Below are 23,047 nucleotides of genomic sequence, written 5' to 3'. Positions count from 1 at the left end.
AATGAGCCGAATAATTTATTTTTCACAGGTGCAAGGAGCTACATCAGTTTACTAGTATTGTGCTTATAAACATTTCCTGGGAACATAAACAACTTGGGTTTAAGAGCAAAGGAGTGATTGGCATTTTTTGGTTATTCGAGTTACCATGATCCTAATCTCCTTACACCACTACAATTACAGACATGCTCCTTGAAGAAACAATGTAGGACAGTGATTCAGAAAACAAAATAGCCCTTCTTGGGAAATTTGTAGGGACAAAGTAATGCTTCAGACAAGAAAGAAAGTTCTGAACTGACCTTGATGAGCATAAACTTCTGCATGGGCTCATACCACTGCAACAGGACAATCCCAGACTGCAGCGCTCCACAAAGGTACTTGTGGCCTGTGTAAGGGTTTCTCACTGTGAAACAGAGGAAAAGAGTGTCAACAAGTATAGCTAGACTGAGCTGTGCAGGTCCTCTATGACAGTTTATATCAGGAGGATATGGTTTAAAAGTCTGGAGAAACCCATAGTAATGAAAAATCTGAAAAGTTTAGTTTATTCAAAACCTCACTCAAACGAATGCATAATAGGAAAAACATAATGGTTTACGGAACAAAAATGTCCAGTAACATAAAGGAGGACATGACTATAAGGAGATGTTTCATGTGTACTGACAAAGTTTAATATGAAGGAAGGATAAGTAAATAAAACTAAGTGGTTTGGAAGGAAAGGCCACTTACCAATGCAGCACTTGTGACAGCCCTTTGTGTCAGGGATCTTTGTTGTCAAGGCAAACCTCCTGAGAAGAGAAAACAGTCAAGCTGTTGTGTCACAGTCTTAAAAAGAGCCAATGACGTCTACAGTGAGGGAAGTTGGCCAGTGGTTCTCCTTTTTCTCTGCCGCATTCATTTGTCATGATGGTAGACAGTTAAGAACTAAAAAAACTGCACAGCATGAAGTGTAGCAACATGCTGAAAGTTAGGAAAGCAGAGTTGTCACCGGTATCACAAAAGTGAATGGAATGGAAAATGGAATTTTATATATGAGACAAGATTCGGAAAAAAAGGCCCGATGATCTCACCTGGGTAAAATTTTGTCTGGGAAGCGATGAGTCTGGAACTGAGCAGCCAGGCCAGGCTTCTTCAGCTGTTCAAATAGGCCAATGAGATTGTGGGAATATAGCTGGAAGGTTTTCCCTAGAGCAGAATACAGTATATTCAATCATGAGCTTCAAGGGCAAAAACAATGAGTAGTATATTAGTAGTTAAAGCCAAGATTTAAAATGTACTGATCTTAAATATGACAGACAAGAACTGAATAAATGTTTTCTTCACATATTAAATATTTTGAACATAATTTCTCAATTTTCTCAACAAATCCTGCATCGCATGAAGCAGCTTTCACATGTAGAAAGGTTAGATGTGGACAGAGGTAAAAATAAAAAAGAAGTGTGATGATGATGTGAAGCATGATTACCTTCTGATGAAGCCAGTTAGTAGAATATCAAATCAAACCAGGCGAGAGGAGGATGGACAGTGTCCAAGGGAAGAGGAGAAGAGAACAGAGGTTTAGTATACCAAGGGGCAAACTGCTGAAGGTAAAACCGAAAGAAGACCTCACACTTTGTAATCCCATCCTCAACTGTTAAACTGAGAGAAGGTTTCAGTTGTTATGACAGCCAACTGAGGACAGTATGGTTTCAAATGATAGATGATTTGAGTTTCCTGATAGCAAAGAGAATTTCTTTGTTTTTATTATATTATATGAAACAAACTACACTGGCTTTTGCAGCTAGTGTACATTTTAACCTTCAAAGATCAATATATGAGTGGTTCTTCAGCAGAGGAACAGGCTGTGAAGTCAGATGTGTCAGATGTGTGATTCAATGTGCTACAAGGACACAGTTCTTACAGAGCCTTTCTCATGGCAGACAAAAGAAACAGTTATTTTAGGGCTGCAGATATGAAGTGACTGTATTGCCCTCAGGGGCAGTCAGATAACACAGAACAAAGAAGCAGCAGGTTATGACAGTGGTCAGTGAAGCAGGAGCCTGATAAGTCCATCGCTTACCAGATAAAGACATCAGGTTGTTGTTGATAACGTACAGCCATGTACACTTCCTTGGGAAGAGCTAAACGGGGAGTTAAACAAAGACGGCACAATCAAAAGATTAAAAGGGGGTGAAAGAACATTAATTTGTCAATTAAATGTTTGCTGAGCCCCTTCCCCGGATTGTCCAATAATAGCTTAGCAACCGTAACTAGGCACAGCAGGTCCGTCGAGCTTTAGATTTCTCCACATGTTGAAGCAGCGTACATGGGGCTCTAACAAGAGTGACACTGTGTATCCAAAGAGTTTGGAAGGTTGCGTCTTTTTTCAAACACTTCCAAAACCAAAAAGGCGAGAGCAAAAGTGTAAGGAATGGGATAAAACACTGTTTTACTAGTAACCGAGCATTACAAGGCCAAGGAGCACATCATAAATTGACCACATCTGTATGTGGGTCTACAGGCTACATTAAAAAAAAAAACAAAACAAAACAAAAACATCCAGACTAGCACATCCCCTAGGTGTAGTATTTTCACAATGTGTGGAAGCCAGTCCTGGATGCTATCATAGTTTAGAGTAATGCTAGCAGCTCTCTCCTGCTCTTTACGGCATTTAGGGAAGTTTACACTCCAGCAACCCCAGCACCATTACCTGAGACTGGGTTACGTTTGCTAAACATGCTGGTTAATCCTCATCCTAAAAGTCTTTTCTCTTAATAACGTTAAAAGTGAAACGTAGTGTTTGAAAATACAGTCTAATCTTACACTTAACACTCCTTTTTAGATTTATCCTACTGGGACTACTAGCTCTACATGGTGATACAAGAGTAATGCTGTTTATTTAGTTACAAGTAATTTCCATGGATCATCAACTGGTGACCCAGCAACTTTTTTTCTGGGACATGAAGCTTTAGTCTCAGTCTTTTTAGCACAATATAATGTACGTAAACAGATTATTGTATTTAAAAGACTCAGCTGGAACCATTAAAGTCAGTTGGGAACAGTGTTTTTATCCAACTCATGGAGCTAAAGTTAACTTAATTAGAAGCCTAGTTATGACTGATGGTTCAGCCAGGATATTTGACAGTTGTTGGCTAGAAATGAGAAGTCTGCTTTTGTCAACCTCTGTCTGAAATCAAGGACCCATTAGTTCAAAAATTACTAAAATTTGAGTGGTAAATCTGCTGATTTTACAAATGTAAACTGCGTATGCGTTGTGCCGGAATGGAAAGCTTGATAGGGGTAGTAACAGTGACTATGGGGGGTGGGGCTTAGCGAACAATATATACATCCCATGTACAGTTTGATGAGGATAAACAGTCAGTAACTCTTTTAACAAACACTGGTTATAATAATTGATTGATTTTAGCTGCTGTTACCTGCTCCATTGTGGCTTCGTGCAGCTCGTTAAGATTCAGCGTATAGATGCCATCCTCTGTCCCAAAGATTAGGTACTGATCTAGAAGAAAACAAAAAAAAGACGTGCTGGCTTTAATAAAACATGTTAATTTTATTTGTTTGTGTATGGTGTTTATTTCATGAACCTGTACCTTTGGTGTCTGGATGAATCCATGATGTGGCACAGTTGATCTTCAGTGGACAGCCATCAAAGACTTTGGAGAAACAGGCTCCCATCTGCAATGAAAAGAAAAAAGCTCAAAACCGACAGTCTCTGGATCAGTGAAACGCTAAAATGTCAGCCAGGGTTTAATGAGCTAGAGCAGGAGCAGAGCAGAGCAGAGCAGAGCAGAGCCAACCACAAAGCAGAAAGCTCTGTGGACCCCAAATATCTACAGAATGTACAGCAGAATTTCAGACAAGAGTTTAAAAACAGTGCGCATCAAACCAGGCCCGCAGGGAAGAATGAAGACTCTGAGGGACAATGCAGATGATTCACTCACCAGTACTTTAGGAGTGGGTGGCAGGCCGTTGATAGCTGGTTTCTAAGGAGAAGCAGAGGAAACAAAAACCATAAGATAACGTAGATGGGGCACACAGACAAAGCAACAGCAATTATTTTAAATTTAGCTGCCTAATTTAGTTTCAGCCTCAACAATGACCCAAACAACAAACTATATGGACTGTTTTTTTGTGTGTGTTCTGTCAAAGTCAATTAAATTTTCAGCATGAGTGGATGCCAAATTTCCCTCTTTAAATATCAGTGTTCAGATCTTACAAAAGGAAAAACATCATATTTGAGGTTTCAGTGCAAGATCAACCAGATGGAGCTATTTGGAGACATTCCACAAATAAAGTATAGGTTCCAAGATCATAGATAACTTTTTCATCGTAAAACCCAATGAAACTAAAAATGAGAAGTGTGGTAGTCTTGTTTGAAATCCATACTGTAACCTAATGTATGTGTGAAATGTCTTTAAACTCACAGGAAATTCCTTTTTCTCTTTTCGGTGTTGCTGGTTGGGTGGTGGCTTGGGACTGCCTCCATTCACACTGCCCTCCGAATCATTATCTGTCATGAGAGAGTAGGCAGATGGAAAGTTACATTTGTAGCATAACTACTAATCATACTGTCAAACATACAGAATCTTTATCCAAAGTTCAGATATATTTACATCAGACTCTCTTACCTTTACTTTCAGATTTACTGAGAGCTTGTAAAAATAAATAAAATAAGTGCTAATTTAGAGTCCTGCTTGATTTAAGAAGGCAGGCAACAATGGAAGGCATATTATCAGGCCATTGCGCATAAAAATAGGTAAATTCTGACACCACAACTTAGGAAAGAAAAGCAGAGACTCACCAGGATCAGAGGCATGAGACAGAAGGCCAGGGCTGCTGACGCTGGCAGAGAGGAAGTCTGGAGACGAGTGCTCCACCTTGTTGCCCTGCTCAGGCGTGCTCTGTCTGCGAGCCACCTGGCTCGGTCCGTTCTCTGAGTTAGGAAACCTCCGCACTGTCAGAGACCTCTCTTCGTTAAGGCCGAGCTCCTCTGAGGAACTGTTTAATCGTGGCTGAAAATAAGCAAAAGAGTGAAAAATGTTTGGTCTTCATTCTAAGCACTGTGCAGTACAAACACTTCTAACATGGATAACTGCAAAAATGCAAATAGTAAGAGACTATTTTATAGTTTTGGGGCTCACCTTTGGGGGCAGAGGAGGAGGAACCCCTGGCTTCAGAGTTGAACTGGAATAGAGGCATTTTTTTTCGTTTTAGAAAGATGTAAACTACAGCTATGAATGTTTGTGTGTTTATGATGAAATTTTAATCTATTCATGTCACTTACAGCTCTACTTCTTCAAAGGTCTCTTCAAGATGGGCGATGTGTCCCCTGCAGGAAACGATCAAAATAATCAGTGTGGAAAATAAGACCCATCATAGCTCAGGGGGGTTAATGGTCCGACTGTTTATGTAAAATCCCTCCCTAGACATAAAGAGAGCAAGATTCTAAGGAGAGTAAGGGGTTTGTATTTGTTCTATTACTGAACCCTAAGTGAACAATACATTTCTGGAGATGGATTAAAAGGTGTTGTCTATCTTAACACAAGACCTTAAAACATCTCTGAGGTCCATCATCACTTAATATATTTTTCTTACTTACATTAGCTTGAAAAAATATCACTGCGACCAAAATTTAAGATCTGCAGACAAATTTCAGAATTTTAAATGTGGTCTCTTTCATCAGTAATCCGTAAAATTAGCTTCGTGACCAAGTGATCCAACTTTAACTAAGTTCTTTGAATAGAGCCAAAAGTATTTAGAGACTTATCAGTGGCACACAGGTTTTAAAACGGCAGTGGGCATAATTGTACAGCCCTGTCCGTGAGGGGTTGAATCTGCAAAAACGAGATTTTATTTGAATCCTGAAGGTTGATATTTAAGCATTTTCCTTTCTATTTCCACATCCCACTGTCCTATCTGCCTTCCTTCCGCAGTGGTACACACAGTTTGGATATACAGCTATCATCAGACGTGGTAAATGGAGGGTTGTCAGGGAGGGTGATTTGTGAACATGGTGGTTGCTAAACTTCACTGCAAAAATGGTGACCAAGCGAGGGGTGGGGTGGATGGCGTACAGTACTACAGCACACACACTGTTAATGTTACCGTTGGAACAATTCATCCTCAACGCTTTTGAGAAGGCTCCTTCGACGGACAAGACGAGAGAGAGGCCGACAGCCAAAAGAGGACAGAGAGAAGTGGAAGGAGAAAAACAGTCAAAGCACATGGACAAGTGAGAAGGAACTTAAAGGCCAAAGTGACATTTCAAACAGCAGATGGAGGAGAGTGAGTTCATGCAGACACAGGTTAGCTCCAGTGAGTACGCAGGTTAATGCGAGACACATTGAGGAGCATCCAGAGCATCCATTAAAAAAAATGACAATGATACAATCTGTGTCTTTCTTTTTCTTCGGAAGTCTTACTTTCTTGAACTACCCAACACTGTCAAATAATCATATTGAATTTTGTGTTTTTGAAGAAGTAAAATAATACAAACGCAAAACTTTAACCACATGTTTGTCTCCACTCTCTGGATGAACCTCCAGAGATGCATCCATCTAATAAATAAGCCAGGTAAAGAGAGAGAGAGAGAGAGAGAGTGCAGCAGGTAAAGAGGAGCAGTTCCCATGACAACAGTTTCCATGGATTACCTGGTTGTTATTCCTCCCTCTGCAAAGGGACTCCAGGGGGAAGGGAAGTCATTATCTTTACTCACATCCTGTGGAAAGGCACAAATGCACAAAAATAGAAATTTTAAATACCTGCATTCTTTAATTTGCAGATATATATTTTCTTTTTGTACATGCACATAAACTTAAGTGATGACAAACAGGAACAGAAATTAGCACTTGAATACTAGTATTGATTAAACAGAACACGTTTATCACCATTTCAGAATGAGCCTCAGTTTCCTTCCAGAATGGTGGTTCAAACTGGAGCTTGTCGACTGTGAATGACAAAAACTGTGTTCAGTCTTTTTTTTCTTTTTTTTTTTTCTTTCTTACTCACATCTTTAGCACTAGAGGGCATCAGTATCCAACACTTCAAGACACACAAAGCCTTGGGAGTAGTACCAGGAACCTTGGGAGAACACTCAGAGTCCATTCTAAGCATTAAATCACGTGTAAGAAATTAACCAAAAGCAGATCAACAGCTTCCATTTCAACATACCTCTGAAAACACTACAAGGACGCTTCATTGATTTATTGTGCTATCTTGTGAATGTTTGGTCTGAGTCAGTCACTGAAGACAAACACAGATTACAACTGACACTAACCAGATCTGTTAACTGTGGGGGAATATTGGTTAGAGAAAAAGAATTACAAATAAATCATGGAAGAGATTCCTCTTAGTTTAGGTTTGAGGTCACATTCTGTCAAACTGTTGATCCCATAGAGGAGACTGGTATAGTGTCCAGGATAAACATGATGTGATCCTGCCGCAATTATGAAGGCAAAGAAATCAACTAACCTGCCAATAAATACTCCCACATAATCAGCTTGTCATTAACAAAGAAACTTTGTATTCAGGAATTCAGACTATTTTTGTTGACCATTGTGTTTTTCTGCTAGAGGTACACTACCGGTCAAAAGTTTCAGAACACTCACATTTTTCCAGTTTATATTGAAATTTAAGCTGTTCAAGTCCAGTGAAAAACCTTAAATGGTGCAAAGGTAAGTGGTAAACTGGCTGATGTATTAAAAAAAAAGGGTTTAGGTCACCAAAAACTGAAAAGAATGTAAATTTAATAGAAAAAACAGGTCTTTTTCTGGGATTAAGAGTGGAAGCAGTGGAAATAGTTTAATTCTTAAGAGTTAATTTACACAATTCCTATAGGTGCCCCAACTTTTGTTTTTCTTACTTACAAACCCTCTTTCTGTACAAATGTAGTGTTGGAACAAACTGTATTACTACAGCCGGATGTGGATTTGTCAAAAAAATTTGTTTATTTTTTCTATGCTTTAATTTCATAAACACTGAGATACTGAATTATGTACATTTAAATAACAGCTTGAAAAACTAAGGTGGTCTTCAACATTTGACTGGTAGTGTAAGCTGATAATGTGGCGGCACCACCACAGTATCAGCTTACGCTAAACAGGATAGACTACAACACAGATAACAGAGAGGAGGTGAGTCACAAAACAGACCTTTGTAACCAACCTTCAGCAAAACATTTGAGAAAGTGAGATTGAGGAATCAGAGGAGACGTACAAGTCACACTTAGCTTCCTTGTTAGGATCTGATTAGTCATCTACAATATTATTTTTGACAGTTTGGCAGGAACTAAGACGTCACAATTACCAAATTATTCAACCTTATTCAAACCACAGTAAGTAACCAACCCATTCACAGGAACTCACCTTAATACCGCCACTTTAGTCTCAAACACAAAGTTCTGTTGTCTGCTACAACATCTTCCTATTTCTAAGGAAGTTGTAGGAGTGAGCTAGGGATTCATAAAAACACACACTGTCTCACTACACTGTCACTAACCTGCATCCCCCCAGTGTCCCTCAGTGAAGCTAGGACTTGAGCATGGCCCTCCTTGGTGTGTCCCATTGTTTGCTTCATGTAGGAGGGAAAGTCAGATTTAATTGTGAGAAATACAGATGAAACCAAACAGGAGGTACATCTGGTACAAACGATCACATACAAACAGGGACAAAACACAATGAAGCACAGCACGTAGCAAATGTGCTACAAATGCGTATGATAAGGACACACCTCACCACTGGACTGTTACTACATCAACCTGAAATGATTAAATGACAGCTTCCGTACAACAACTGAAGACAACACAGACACACAACAACTTCCCTGAAGGGTTGCAAATTATTAAATAAAAATTTGAACACTCTAATAAGCTGCATCCTCTGCCAAATTCAGTACCAACAACTGTTTACCGAAAACCAAACTCCTCAAAAACCTCAGTGACCCTTCAGACAAGCTATTTCACATTATTCTTTTAGTAAAAGATGAGGGACAGTTACTTGATACTTAAAAACAACACATGCTACACAGAAGCATCATGAACTCTACTACATCCACTTTCTCTTCCGTGAATCCCCAGGCTACTTTTATACACACTACCACATGCTGTGTTCTGGAAAAATGCCAGCCAGTGCTGCGGGATTAGTGGGATGACCCTCAAACAAGCCGCTGGACCTCTATCGACCTAAACAGCCAGGCTGACTGACACACAGACCAGTGACAGGACAGAATTCATGGGAGGGGGTTGGTCTTGGTTTTGGTGATGGGTTTGTGCTCATTGTTCACTTACAGTCTATCTCTGAGCGTGTCCTCTCAGCTCTGGCTTGTTTATTGGTGGAGCGTATGGTGTGTCTGACTGCAGAGAGGGGCTGAGAAAAAACAAGAGTGAAACTGATTTCAAGATTAGGAAATAGGTTTTAACGCCAGCCAAAGCACTTGACAAGACACATGAAGAGTAGGGTAAAACGTTATCAGATTATTACAATGCTGACACTGCACGCCCTTGAGTCATTTGGCACAATTATAATGAAATAATCTGTAGAAAGAAATTTGAAACTTGAACATCAAGATAAAGCAGATCTGAGATCTATTTTCTGTACTGTGTCTTATGCATCATCACATTATCATGCATCCCAGAGGCTGTTTGTTTGCAACAAGCTCCATTGCTTGCAGTCAATAGCGCTCAGGGTGTTTTTCATTCATCACGGCCAAGACAGTGCTACTGCTGTCAGGGTGAGAAAAGCACAATGGTCTTTTAAAAGGCACTGGTACCACCTCTTTGTCATGGCGAGTCCCGTTGGAATAATAATGTTGATGGAAAGAATCAAGAAGAGTGGGAAGGGAAATTTCAGGGGGACACGAAAACACACTTCAGCAAAGCTCACCTTTTATCTTTTATTTCCAAGTTGCTGGAAAAACATGCTGCGATAATATTTACATTTACTGCTGATAGTGTGTCAGTATTTGCATGAAAGGCTTTTTTATTACAAGATTTGGTAGCATGAAAATTTGATAGGCCCGATTTTTTTAACCATGTCGTTGTTTTGTAGCGTTTTCCTGCAATTAAACTTTCAAAGACACCCAACAACTGGACATTTTTCTTTTTTCCAGGCACATTCTTCTTCTTCTTCTATCTGTGATTACCGCTTTTTGGGGTGTGTAATCTTTCAATTTCCTTCTCGATTTCTCAAAGTAGAGGCAAATTTGCCCTTTATTGTGGGGTATATGTGATGGAATCAGACATTACCTCAAGGTCATCATCATCCACCTCACTGTAATGCTGGTGGTTGTCTGGGTTGCTCATCTTATCTAGGAGGTCGACAGCGAGCCTCCTTGTCAAACCTGTCTGGGCCACAAACACATGCTGCAAGAAAAAGGACAGGTAAGCATGTTACCATAAACTTTGATAACACAATTTGATAATAGTTTGTACCAGCGTGTGACATCCCTAATCTGAATTACAAAATAATTAAAAACTAGGTGTAGAACCATAAACTCCTTGCAGAAAGAGAGATTTAAGTCGTATTTTCACTGCTGTAGAGTAATTGAAACTGTCTGAATTAACCATAGGTGCCACAGCTATTAGGCTGGGAGTATCTTCTAGAGACATGCACTGTGTTCATGATAATATAAGAGTATATTTTAATAAACACCAGAACTGTATTTATAGTTTGACTGAGACCTGAAAATTAACAACAGTTGCTAACTGAACTTTTCCTTCCTCTTAAATAAGCTGAAGCACTTTAGCGACGACATAATTAAAAAGCTTTAACAAATAAATAAAAGACATATGTAATTATTGAACTATGAGCAACAGTTCAGGGCCAGAGTCAGACTGCAAGCCAAACAGCTAGAAATTCAGCCAAACCACAAAAAAGCTAATCGGGCCAACTGAGATCCTGCTAGATTTTGTCAGAATGAAAACTTCTACTTGTTTGTCAGGCCTTTAGGATTTGGAAATGGTAATAGTTTAAAATGCAAAAACGTTATTTCACACAATTCTAACAAAAACTAAAAGATGAAACTGCAAAAAGGACAGAACACAGACATGGCTGTCACTTTGCTAACATTTCCTATTTTGAATAGGTTCAGCTCCAAAACTGCAATACATTTCTTTGTTTTGAACATTTCAATCTCTCAAAGACATGAAAATGTCTACCATACATCTAGGACAATAACAACATTTATTACCGATAGAAGTTTTTCTGCAGTGGGCCTCTTCTTTGGATTCTTTGTCAGAGACACTTTGACAAAGTTATGAAAGGCGGTGGACCTGGGGGACAAGATAATTTTGTTTTAATCCAGTGATCATCAATGCTATTGTCTAAGACCCAAGCAAACATTAGCATACTATTACTGTCTATTATCCCAGAGAAGAGCGAATATTTTGGGACCCTCACCACTTGTTTTTGTCTTTTAGTTTGGGAGGCTGGAAACTACTCTTTGACATCAAAAACAAGGCCCTGGAGAAGACAAAGAAACAAGCATTAAACTGGTGGTTTAGACAGACTGAAAGAGGGAAATTTATTTGAAACAGGTGACTAAAAGTTATGGAATGGAAAGGCCTGCAACTTTTTCTAAATATAAACCGTATTTTGTATGAAACAGGATGACCATTCAAGTAATCAAAAGGCGTGATGAAACATTAGAAGAACACAAAAGCAGGAAGCAGCCTAAGAATCATTTGAGGAAGCTCTGACTGATCATTTTTGAGGAAAGTAAAAACACACCTCATCGGGTGTAAGTCAAACATTGGAGGCTGCAGCTCGGCCAGCTCTATGGACGTGATGCCAACAGCCCAGATATCACACAGCTGGTTGTAGCCACCGTTCTTCTCCACGGCTGCTACTTCTGGAGCCATCCTGGATAAATTCAGGACAAAAATTAAGTGACAACTCTCCAAAAATAAAGATGAAATGTTGGTTAGGGGGGCCTCTGTGACGTCAAAACCAAAACAGATATTAATAATGAGTTACTATGTTGATCTTTGTAGAAAAAATTATGTTTACTTTTTTTCCTTCGACAGTGTGTTTAGAGGTCAGGGTCAGTGACCTAACAGTGGCCCTGGGGCCAATAAAGATTCAGCGTCTTTCTCAAAAACTCTTCAGCTGCTGTGGGAATTTGAACTTTTACTGTACCTTTTAGTTGAAGCATCTGTCTAACTGTTAGTACACTGTGTCAACACAAACTAGATTCTAACTAGATAAATGTGGTGATACAGACAGATGACAGGGAAAATGTTTTAGTATCTGAATAAAAATATTTAATCAAATTTTCTTTGTATAAAACTAATTCCAAAGAAAAAGGCATGGTTCCTGAATCTATTCAGCAAGGCCTGAGGGCCTAAAGGCTCATTTTATGAGGGTAACACACTCACCAATAAGGTGTTCCAATGAAGGACTTTCTTTTGGCAATGGTGGCTGTTATTTTGGCTGCAACTCCAAAATCAGCTGTAACAAGTATTGACAGGGCTTTTCAGATTATGTAATCAACAAACAACTCAAAGCTACTGAGGAGTTCAAGTCCTTGAGAATTAAGACCCAAACAGCAACTTACCTAACTTCACATCTCCATTGTCTGTTAGAAGTATGTTGGCACCCTGTTAAAAAGTCCCATAAAAGTTTATTTTTTATTTTTAGTTAAGAGAAAATATTTTGAAAAGACCATAACAACATTTTAGTACCATGAGTCTAAGGCCTAAAATATTGAGCTGGACTGATGAGATGCAAAACTGGTCCATAACAAAGTGCCAATTATGTGTTAAATTTTTTCGGTAACATCTGGTCTGGTTGAAACATTAACTGTTGGGATCTGTTACACCAGTACCAAAGTTTTTGACAGTCCCACTGACAGTGTTTCTGTTGGCTGTGACTGACAGTCTCTCTGGTGACATCCTGCGGTGAGAGTAGAGGAAACAGGAAGTGCTCACTCCGTAGAGCTGAGTAAAGATAATAGGTCCAGCCCTGACCTTCTGTGATAACACGAGACTGAGGCTCCAGCCTGTGTGCATTCACCAAGCCTGATCAACTTTGGCTCAACCTCAAAAGTGCGGTAAGTAACACCATCGGTCACATGCTTCTGAGCATGCATATCCCAAGCTACACTTTTCCTGTGACGTCAGTTAACACCTCTGCAGTGCTGATTAACCAGAGAGGTGTCAGTCTTCTAAACTGTTTAAAAGTCGACAGTTTTTGCCACTGCTTCTCCTTTTTGTCAGTCTCACTCCTCTGCTTTTCTTTTTTTTCTTCCTTTTTGTCAAATGTTTTGAGATTTTGTTGTAAATCTGTCTGTGCTGGCTGGCATTATGTAAGGTGTCTGTATGTGGCATATTAGAATTGGTATGCCCTGGATAAAATTAAGGTTAAAAGAAAACAAAACAAATAGAAAAGACATGATACCTTGATGTCACGGTGCATCTTGCCCTTGGTGTGCAGATATCCCAAACCCTGTAAAGAAGAAGGGGGAAAAAAAAAAAAAAAGTATTCAGTACAAATTAAATTGAAACTAAAAACTCTGAAATGCTCATTTAAGATTTATTTAGAAAGTAAAATTACCTGTAAGGTCTCCCTGCAGACGTATGCTATCTGCAGCTCCGACAGAGGTCCTGTTACTATAAAACACAGGCAGAGATTGATTTACCATGTGCACAGTATTAAATACCATTTTATGACTATGTCTTAAAAATAAAGTTCACCGTGATAAATGTCCTGCAGAGATCCTCCACCACAGTACTCCATACATATCCAAAGCTTCTCTCGACTGAAGAACGGAGAGAAAATATGTTAGGAACTGTTGCATTGCCAGTTAACGAAACAGATTTTTTTTTTTTAAGTTTGTCAAAGGTATCTTTTTGAACAATTTGAGCTGTATAAATTATCAATCCTTTCTCCATTAACTTCACTAAGAAATGCTAGCTAAACAACGAATAATCATGTATACGCCTGGACAAAAAGCTAAAAATAAGACTGGTGTAACCGTGATAAAATTGCATGATTTCAGCTGTCACAGTTGGCTAGCAGAGGTGATGATACTATACACTGCCCTAGATTCCCAATCACAAGTGTGATACTTTTCACATCCTTACGCTGGATGTGGAAATTATTTAGGTCAGGAAACAGGTCTGAAAGGAAACCCAAACTTCCCCAAATAAAACTGTGGTTCTTCTAATAGAATGAAACTAGTTTTATAGTAATTAATGCATGGTTGGTTGCTCATTAAGGTTTTACAGTAACCATTTGTTCTCTGTGTGGCGAGACTATACAAGACATACCTGCTGTGATAAGACATGAATCTCTCTGGACAAACAGCCATATGAAACAGATCAGAGGCTCATATTCCAGTTAAACCTGCTGGAAGTCTGAGGCAGCGCTGGGCAGACCAGGCCTACTTCCTCTCAGATACCAGCCACAAAAACATAGGCTCCATTAAAACATGAGAGCTGCATCCTGGCACTGAAGGGCCTAGTAAGCACCGGTCGGCCCAGTTAAAGACACTGAGTCATACTTTCACACACAGGTGTGACTACGTAATTAAATACGTCTTGTGAGTTTCAGGCAGTGAGTCGTTCAGTCCCTTTGACAGTAGCATATGACTTCCATAAATGTTATACCTTGAACTGGCAGCAAGGGAAGAGAAAATACTGAAAATAACATGACAAAGCAAGACTATTTTGAGCTGGCTCTTACCAGAGGTAGCTCCCAAAGTAGGCCACAATATTGTGGTGCATGCATTCCTTCACCATGAAGATTTCCTGCTGTATGATGGAAAAGTCATCCCCTGGAAACAGAGGGAGAAATCACACAGACACATGGACACAAAATTATTTTTTTCCATTTTCTGTACAGGGAATTGCTTCATTTTAAATAAGATTACTTTCTATTTGGAAATAAAAACCTCACAAAATGATTGCGGGTATGAAATTAAAACAATTTTGGTTATGATTCATCTGCAAAACCTATACAATGAAAGTAATGTTTTTGATAATACAAAAAATCTTGAATTTGAAATGTTGACAAAAATAACCACTCAAAGCATTTCCGATGATACATAGGTTGAGCATGAATAAAACTTCGGCTTTCAGAAAACGCTACAATCTTTCCTTTTGATTTTCCAAACTAAAAAAACCACAGAACAAAGTCTTCCCGTTTCTCCCTGACTATATTGTTCATTGTAAATACACCAGATTATAGACCAGATAGTAACAATAAAAAGAACACCTTGTACTTTTTATAGTATATGTGGTATAGGATAGTGTTCAGGCTGCTTTCCAGTTAAGCCAAGCACTCTAACACATCCGACCAGTAGGAAGTAAGAAGACAAAAATATGTAAGCCCAGCTGCTCCCAATTGTACAGAGACACGGCCCTGGAATACATTAACAGGAGGTTAAAATCTAGCAGACTCTGCCAGCTTCAGTGCTCTATCAACGGACTGTCATCATAGGCAACAGTCCAGATTAAGCCCATTTAATGGACACAATCTCTGCCAAAAACATTAAAATCAAAACAGCAGGCCGCACATTACTTGTGGTGGAAATTACTGTAAACAAACCAATTTTTTCTTTTTTTTCTGCATCAAGTGTGTCAATTCTGCTCACCAATGTGGCATGTAAACAAGGCTTATTTGATGGTTGTATTTTGTTATAAAAATCAGCTGGTTGAAAAAACAGTCAGAGTGTCTGGCAAAAATTGGCAACTACCACCGACTGTGGCCTGAGAACAAAAAGAAGTGTCTTGATCTGCATCTTACCATCGTACGTAGCTCCAGACACTGAACCAGTGATAAAGGAGCAGTTGAAGTTTGGAAGAAAACAGGATAAATGGAGATACCTCCTGGGCCAGAGAAGCTCTTACCCGAAGAGGCAGTTGCTCTACATCAGTCCTGTTTTCTGTCAATGAGGGGTTAGTCTCTCTCACGTGTGAGCCTTAAATAAAGGCTGGTTGGAACGCCAACACCTGCATAACTATCCAGCTGATAAGCAACAAACCAGAAAATTTTCATGAGCTTTGAATTTATACCTGCATCCTTGTTGACTACATTGGAGTTTGATTGGAGTTGGTTTTACATGTAGCTTGGGATGCTGCCATTATTTTTATATTGCTTTAAAGAGCTTGATTCAAATTTCTACTCAAATTCTTTTTAAGACATCTCTCTCATTGGCTCAGCACCCTGCCACAACCTACAATGATGTATTCCAACATGCCAATTACTTCCATTTTCTTAATCTTGTTACAGATGCCTGATGAGTCTGTAACAAGAAATATATGAACTAGGCTCCAGAGTTTCATCAGGGGGTATGGTGAGGTGCCAGTATTACCGAGTTCAGAACCCTTCACTAGTTGTGATTTTCAGCCTTGTGTATTGTTTTCCTGTGGCATAATAAGGAAGGTAATGAATGTCTAACATGACTACAAATGCTAGTGCTTCACAGCTTTAATAATTGGCTTTAATGACGATGAATGTGAAAATTATTTCCAGTCTCAGTGTGTGTGCCGCATTACAAAATACTATGAGCAAGTGGCCCTTAGGGGAACTCATTAATTCGTTTACAATTACTTTTACTGCATCTGTATTTACAGCGTTATTCATTTTATTGTCATTTCACATTAGGAGGAACTACTGTTGATCACAGTCATTTTCAAAAATATATGTTGACAGAGGGAAAATGGTATGCGGACCCACAAAAATTTGAGCAACGGTAATTTCAGTGACATGACTCTGTGCTTGGGCAAAAAACAAAAAGCACCCATAATAAGTCCCCCCACAATCTTCTTCTCTTGGTGAGTTGACGCCTAAGAGTGTAGCCACTTCCTCTCAAACTGAGCGCTTCCCTCTGCTTTCTGAATATACACATCTTCGCTCATGGTTTCAAGTTTCAATTCATTGTGTAGGACGTAACTAAATGTTGAGTCTTGACCAATCTCATGCCAAGTTGATTTCATAGATGTTCTGTCAGCTTTCTCATAAAATTACATCTTTGACTTAAAGAAGTTTCTTTAAACTAAAAATGGAAAGTGTATCAAGTGAAAACTTTGAAAGCTTTTCAAAACGTTCCTGCTTCTGTTCCGACGTAACAGCTTATAGAAAATAAACTCAAACAGCATGCAGAGTTGAGAGACGTTGTTTCCACCCAAATGGCCTGCAGGTGAATTTCTAATGGAAACTTCCAGGAGGCTGGTGCCTATTTCTCAGCGACAGAAACAAAGAAAATTTTCGATAATAACCGTCACAAGAAGAAAAGAGGGATAATTAGATGAAGTAATAGTGTTTAAAAGAAGCAGCTACTAAAAGTTTCCATCAATGGTCTGTGAGTGAAGACCAGCACTAATTTCATCTTCACTGGTCATTTAGCCTCCAAATGATCAGATTAACCTGCTCTGCACACCACAGTCCCTTTAGCCAGGGGGCTTCACCACTCCTAACTCCTTTCTCTCTCTGTCCCTTGCTTCATACCAGCGTCATTCCTCCTGGTCAAACCTGTTTGATTCTACGGTCCGCCCAAAGCTGTTTACCTCGAGCACAGAAAGGAGTGACTCTTGCAAAAGCGGGAGTACAGAAAAGAGAGTCCTGATTAAACAGGATGACCTGGGCTGGGTTTATCTTGGTTTCCTCTCAAAAAAAAGAATAAGCAAATATGAATAGAGCAAACTTATTATGCCATGCTAGCATAAGAAGTTTGGGCACCCCCAGTCAAAATTTCTGTTACTGTGAATAGTTAAGCAATAGAGTTAACGGTGAAACATTCTTTTCAAGGTTTGAAGCAAGATTAGTGTATTATTTTAGTTTTGTACAATTTTAGAGCGAAAAAAAAAAGGAAAGGAGCAATACACAAAAGTTTGGGCACTTTCAGATAACTTATACCAAGGTCTCAGACCTTAATTAGCTTGTTAGGGTTATGATTTATTCACAGTCATCGTTAGCAAAAGCCAGGTAATGCAAATGTCAAAGCGTTATAAATCCTCTGACTCCCGAAACCTTGTCCCAACAATCAGCAGCCGTGGGATCCCCTAATCAGCTGCCTAGTACTCTGAAAATTGAAATAACTGACACTCACAAAGCAGGAGAATATTATAAGAAGATAGCAAAGTGTTTTCAGGTAGCCGTTTCCTCAGTTTGTAATGTAATTAGGAAATGGCAGTTAACAGGAATGGTGGGTTCAAGTTGAGGTCTGGAAGACCAAAAAAAACTTTCAGAGAGAACTGCTCGTAGGATTGCCAGAAAGGCAAATCAAAACCGCTGTTTGAATGCAAAAGACCTTGAGGAAGATTTAGCAGAATCTGGAGTGGTGGTCCATTGTTCTGCTGTGCAGCGACACCTGCACAAATATGACCTTCATGGTAGAGTCATCAGAAGAAAACATTTCCTGCGTCCCCACCGCAAAATTCAGCGTCAGAAGTTTGCAAACGAACAACAGCCTGATGCATTTGGGTAACAAGTCCTGGGGACTGATGAAGTTAAAATAGAACTTTTTGGCTGCAATGAGGTATGTTTGGAGAAAAAACGGTGCAGAATTTCATGAAAAGAAAACCTCTCCAACTGTTGAGCACAGGGGTCAATCAATCATGCTTTGGGCTTGTGTTGCCGCCGGGGTACAGGGAACATTTCACTGGGAGAGGGAAGAATGGATTCAATTAAATACCATTAAATTCTGGGAGCAAATTACACAACATCTGTAAAAAAGTTGAAGATGGAAAGAAGATGGCTTCTACAACAAGATAATGATCCTAAACACACCTGAAAATCCACAATAAACTACCTTGAAGGGTGCAAGCTGAAGGTTTTGCCATGGCCCTTGCATTCCCCCAACCTAAAACATCATCAATAATTTGTGGATAGACCTCAAAAGAGCAGTGCATGCGAGACGGCCCAAGAACCTCACAGAAGTAGAAGCCTTTTGCAAGAATAATGGGTAAAAATTCCTTAAACAAAAACCAAAAGACTCCTAGTTGCTATAAAAAGCAATTTCAAGTTGTGATACTTTCCAAAGAGGGTGTTATTAAGTACTGACCATGCAGGGTGCCCAAAATTTTATTACAGGCCCCTTTCATTTTTTGTTATTTTAAAACTGTAAAAGGTCGAAATAAAAAAGTATTCTTGCCTAAAATATTAAAGAAATGTTTCACCTTTAACTTTATGCCTTTTGGAGATCAGGTCATATTTTACTTGCTTAGCTATTCATAGTAGAAGAAATTTTGACCAGGGGTGCCCAAACTTTTTCTGTGTGTGTCAGAAAAACCTGCCCAGGGTTATGCTGCTACTGAGGTACATGTACAGAAACATGAGACAATTTTTGCATCAACAACTTCAAAATTAGTAATATTTTCTCTGTTAAACAACAATACTGCTGTTTTTTTGGGGTTTTTTTACTTTCTTAAACCTTAACTTCACAATGGCTCAATTTTCATGGCTTATCTGTTACTCATTTCATTACTCTTCGTTCATCTTTTACCTGTCAAGTTTGCAAGTTTCAACTAATTTTTAGGGATGGGTATTTTATTGCAACTACTACTCTTTTTGATATGCTTATTGGTCCAGTATTTTATCAATACTTAACAATGCTACTATTTTTTTTATTACTGTGCAAGAAAAATAATAAATTCAGAACAGGATTAGTATCATTATTAAAATATTTTGAGAGCACTGACAACAATGTTTAGAAAAGTTAAGTCATAATTAGATAAAAATATCTCCCTGGAAACAAGATCAATTATATTTTCTAAATTAGAAGACTGAATAAGGTTTAAAAATAATGAAAAACATAGAAAATAGTCACTATCACTCATCTGTCATCAATCCTGTCCTTCTAGCTCTCCCTCCCACTGCTGATGTGGATTCACTAGGCACGTAGAAGGAGGACGGGCTGGCTTGGGCTTGGGAGCTACCGTCTCAGACAGAAAATCGATAACAATTAGCCAAAATTTAAGACGCGTGGCTAATTAGGCTGAACAGTTAGAATACAAACAGTCAGCTTTACTTTAAGCTTGTTCAATACAATTTGCTATTAGCCTAAAATGTGCATTTTGGCTAAAACATAATGGCAGTCGATGGGAGACTGTAAGCAAAGCAGTTGAAAATATTGCTTTTCTGCAAATGAAGGTTTTCTTGCACTTACAGTAACAAGCGTAGATGTCTTCAACTCGAGTAAATGTGTATTTTAGCCTACTTTAACCCAGTGTCATTTTCTCCTCCTTGCCTTCTCTGCTCTGCATGTGTGTGGCGGGAATCAGTGCCCGGTTTTCTTCGAGTACCAATTAAAGAGCAGACAATTTAGAGCTGGGTTTCAGGGGTCATTCCTACAAATGATATTCACTAAGATTACACTATAAATCAGCGAGTATACATTTAGAATTTCTATTCATGAGAATCATAACAGCACGAAAAATGTATCCTTTCTCCAGGCATTCTTCCAACTTGCAGCTAAGCCCCACGATCTTCTGCTTCACACACGAACACACTCTAATCCCCTCTCTTCCTATATGCCAGCAGAATATGTCAAGGCCTTATATTAAAGCTCAAGACCTCTACAGTCTGATCGGAAGGGGGCAAAAATGTATTTCAGACAGATAATCTGGAGTTTATGAATGAAACACTGGACAAGATGACACCTGAGAAAAACCACGTGTAAATCTAAAACAAAAAAACATACCATTAGTCCCATATCCTCTCACTCCCAGCCTTACACCAACATTGACACGATGAATGAAAGAGAAAATAAACACAAGTGAATCTCTTCCTTCACTGACTGGTAATCAGCTGAGCTTTGTCTGGTTGCCAGTGCTACAAAGCCCTCTTCGTAATCCCACTAATCTGGATCGCACTAACTCTGTCACTAGGTCATCACCAACACAAACCTCAGAGCCGGGCTCTGTCAGAAATGTCCTCCTTCCTCTCCTCCTTCACTTACACAATCTAATGTCACACTGCCCTTGATATGCTCTGATAAGACTTTTTTGTTTTCCAAATGACGCACTTTTTGCAGAGTTTGGTTCAAATTAAATGTAGAGTGCAGGACAGTGGCTACATAACTGTAACTATAACTATAACTAGTTATAATAACAATTAGTGTAATTAAACATGAAAAATATAGAAAAATGTAAAACAGTACTGGGTCTATCAACACAGTAATATTTAGTGTTAATAGTTATACACATTGGCATTGTACAACAAGATTTTTCAGTCTCTTTAGTCCTTTTTACGCATTCCATTCAAAACCCTGGAAAATGACAGACTTATTTTTCCAGATCTTATTTTTCAGCTGTGACAAAAAAAAAATCCGAAAACTGAATTTTTTCTCCTCACTATGATGAGAAAAACTGAGATAATAAGATCGTATATCTTACCTGGTTCCAACTTTATGATCTTCACAGCAACAAGCTCTCCTGTTTGTATGTTTCGAGCCTGAAAGACAAAAAAAGCACATTCGTCAGCAGGGCTACAAATGTCACAGTACTGTTACTATTATTTCTTTAATCAAAACTTATTCAACTGTTAATTCAAAGACAAAACTATGAGATTTATAATGCTGAAAAAAATCAATTAGTCTAGTGGTAGAAAATGAATAATTACCAATTAGGTGGTATAGCCTAATTAAATGTAATTGAGTAGGTGTTTAAATCATTTATCAAGGAACAATCAAATATTTGTGGGTTCAAGCCTCTCAAATGTGAGAATTTGTTGCTCTTCCATCTTTTAGGGTGGAAGCTGTTAGTCCATTGAGAAAAAATAAATAAATAAATAATCGGCAACTATTCTGATTATTCGTTTAAAGTAATTTTTCAAGGAAAAATATTGACAAACATTCTCGAGTTCCAGTTACTCAAATGCAAGGTTCTGACGCCTTTGTCTGCCTTTTTTGATGTAAACTGAATATTTTTAGACAGCACCATAGGCTTTAGGGAACTGTGATGGACATTGTTTACAATTTTTAGATATTTTAGAGACCAAATGATTGATCAATTAATTGGAAATTAACTGAGAGGGAACATTATTATTAGTTGGAGCTCTACTTTCTTTTATATCAATGTAAATTGAATATTTTAGAGTACGGGACTGTTGGTCAAACAAAAAAAGCAGTTTGCCAGTGTTACCTTCAGCTCTCAGACCTTGTCACTGATGTTTTAAGCTTTTTCACTCATTTTTCACTATCATTTATTGACGAAACCAGAAACGAATTAAAATAAGTAATTGTAGGAGGAATTGATAATGAAAATAATAGCTACATGCAGCCCTAGACCATTACATAACATGACACTGTATTTTGATGGGAAATCAGTTACAGATTTCGCCTAGATAGGCATTAAACAAAAGACTGTCATTTGGATGATCCTCCGCCTCTGTGAGAAGTGGACTGAAAATATTCAACTGTACTGGATGTCAGGACCTCCTTCGGACAAATTCAAAATCATCGCATTCTGCCTTGATGATTGTTAACCTCTACTATATTTTCACACTGGGCCAACAAAAGTCAAACCAAAAACCCTCTTAAATAAGTGTCAGCCCAGAGGTCATTAGGTCAACCTATGGACAGTGTTAGTCAGCGGGGAGAGGCTGGACACTGTCTGTCCACGACTATGACTATCAGTAAACCTTTTAAATATCTCTGCTGTACATGACTTGAGATTTAGTCAGTCTTAGAGTTGGATAATTAGTTCATTATTGTTTCTTCTGTATATTTGTACAGTACAAGCTTAACGGTGTCATCTTGTATTATGCCTAAAAATACGTCTGAATGTATAGAAATACATTTTAAGAAGTATCCATCCATCGTTTGTGACATTTCTATCTCAAACTACGTTGCACTGATGTCCAAATCCAGGTCAAGACGGGATGCTCCCTAATCCGTGGGAGTGAAGTAATGAGACGAGCAGCTAAATCAACCGGAAACCATAAAACCCTCCAGCATGGCCACCTCTCAGCACTGGAAAAGTGCTGGTGATTCACACATATAAACAATAACCAACACAAAGTTGAACCTTGTTCTGAAGCAGCAACCACACGTGTATACACAAAACAACACATAACAGAAAACAACTAAACAAATAATATTCCGCAAAACAGGACAGCTT

General features: G+C 38.7%; 1 protein-coding gene across 7 annotated transcripts in view; it reads right to left on the bottom strand.

The window, feature by feature from the left end:
* map4k5 (mitogen-activated protein kinase kinase kinase kinase 5) overlaps positions 1-23,047 on the bottom strand; it is a 35,779-nt gene that overhangs the window by 7,820 nt on the left and 4,912 nt on the right. For 4 of the 7 annotated variants that reach the window (XM_040137773.1, XM_040137770.1, XM_040137772.1 and 1 more), the window contains exons 3-29: positions 21,323-21,380; positions 14,670-14,760; positions 13,679-13,743; positions 13,539-13,594; positions 13,383-13,430; positions 12,541-12,583; positions 12,362-12,434; positions 11,715-11,846; positions 11,385-11,447; positions 11,176-11,257; positions 10,232-10,348; positions 9,275-9,353; positions 8,488-8,559; positions 6,879-6,937; positions 6,642-6,709; positions 5,276-5,320; positions 5,133-5,175; positions 4,793-5,003; positions 4,416-4,501; positions 3,933-3,974; positions 3,582-3,666; positions 3,411-3,490; positions 2,054-2,114; positions 1,460-1,462; positions 1,065-1,179; positions 724-782; positions 297-400 (exon numbers count right to left, since the gene is read on the bottom strand). In XM_040137773.1, the coding sequence (XP_039993707.1) occupies positions 297-400; positions 724-782; positions 1,065-1,179; positions 1,460-1,462; positions 2,054-2,114; positions 3,411-3,490; positions 3,582-3,666; positions 3,933-3,974; positions 4,416-4,501; positions 4,793-5,003; positions 5,133-5,175; positions 5,276-5,320; positions 6,642-6,709; positions 6,879-6,937; positions 8,488-8,559; positions 9,275-9,353; positions 10,232-10,348; positions 11,176-11,257; positions 11,385-11,447; positions 11,715-11,846; positions 12,362-12,434; positions 12,541-12,583; positions 13,383-13,430; positions 13,539-13,594; positions 13,679-13,743; positions 14,670-14,760; positions 21,323-21,380 (2,040 nt within the window). The remainder of the gene's footprint in view (positions 1-296; positions 401-723; positions 783-1,064; positions 1,180-1,459; positions 1,463-2,053; positions 2,115-3,410; positions 3,491-3,581; positions 3,667-3,932; positions 3,975-4,415; positions 4,502-4,792; positions 5,004-5,132; positions 5,176-5,275; positions 5,321-6,641; positions 6,710-6,878; positions 6,938-8,487; positions 8,560-9,274; positions 9,354-10,231; positions 10,349-11,175; positions 11,258-11,384; positions 11,448-11,714; positions 11,847-12,361; positions 12,435-12,540; positions 12,584-13,382; positions 13,431-13,538; positions 13,595-13,678; positions 13,744-14,669; positions 14,761-21,322; positions 21,381-23,047) is intronic. The other 3 variants (XM_040137774.1, XM_040137776.1, XM_040137777.1) reach the window with 3 other exon arrangements.

Source organism: Xiphias gladius, chromosome 10, assembly GCF_016859285.1.
Source record: "Xiphias gladius isolate SHS-SW01 ecotype Sanya breed wild chromosome 10, ASM1685928v1, whole genome shotgun sequence".
NCBI classification, from domain to species: domain Eukaryota; kingdom Metazoa; phylum Chordata; class Actinopteri; order Istiophoriformes; family Xiphiidae; genus Xiphias; species Xiphias gladius.
Note: the sequence above shows the minus strand (reverse complement) of the source record. Positions and strands in the feature narration are given on the sequence as shown.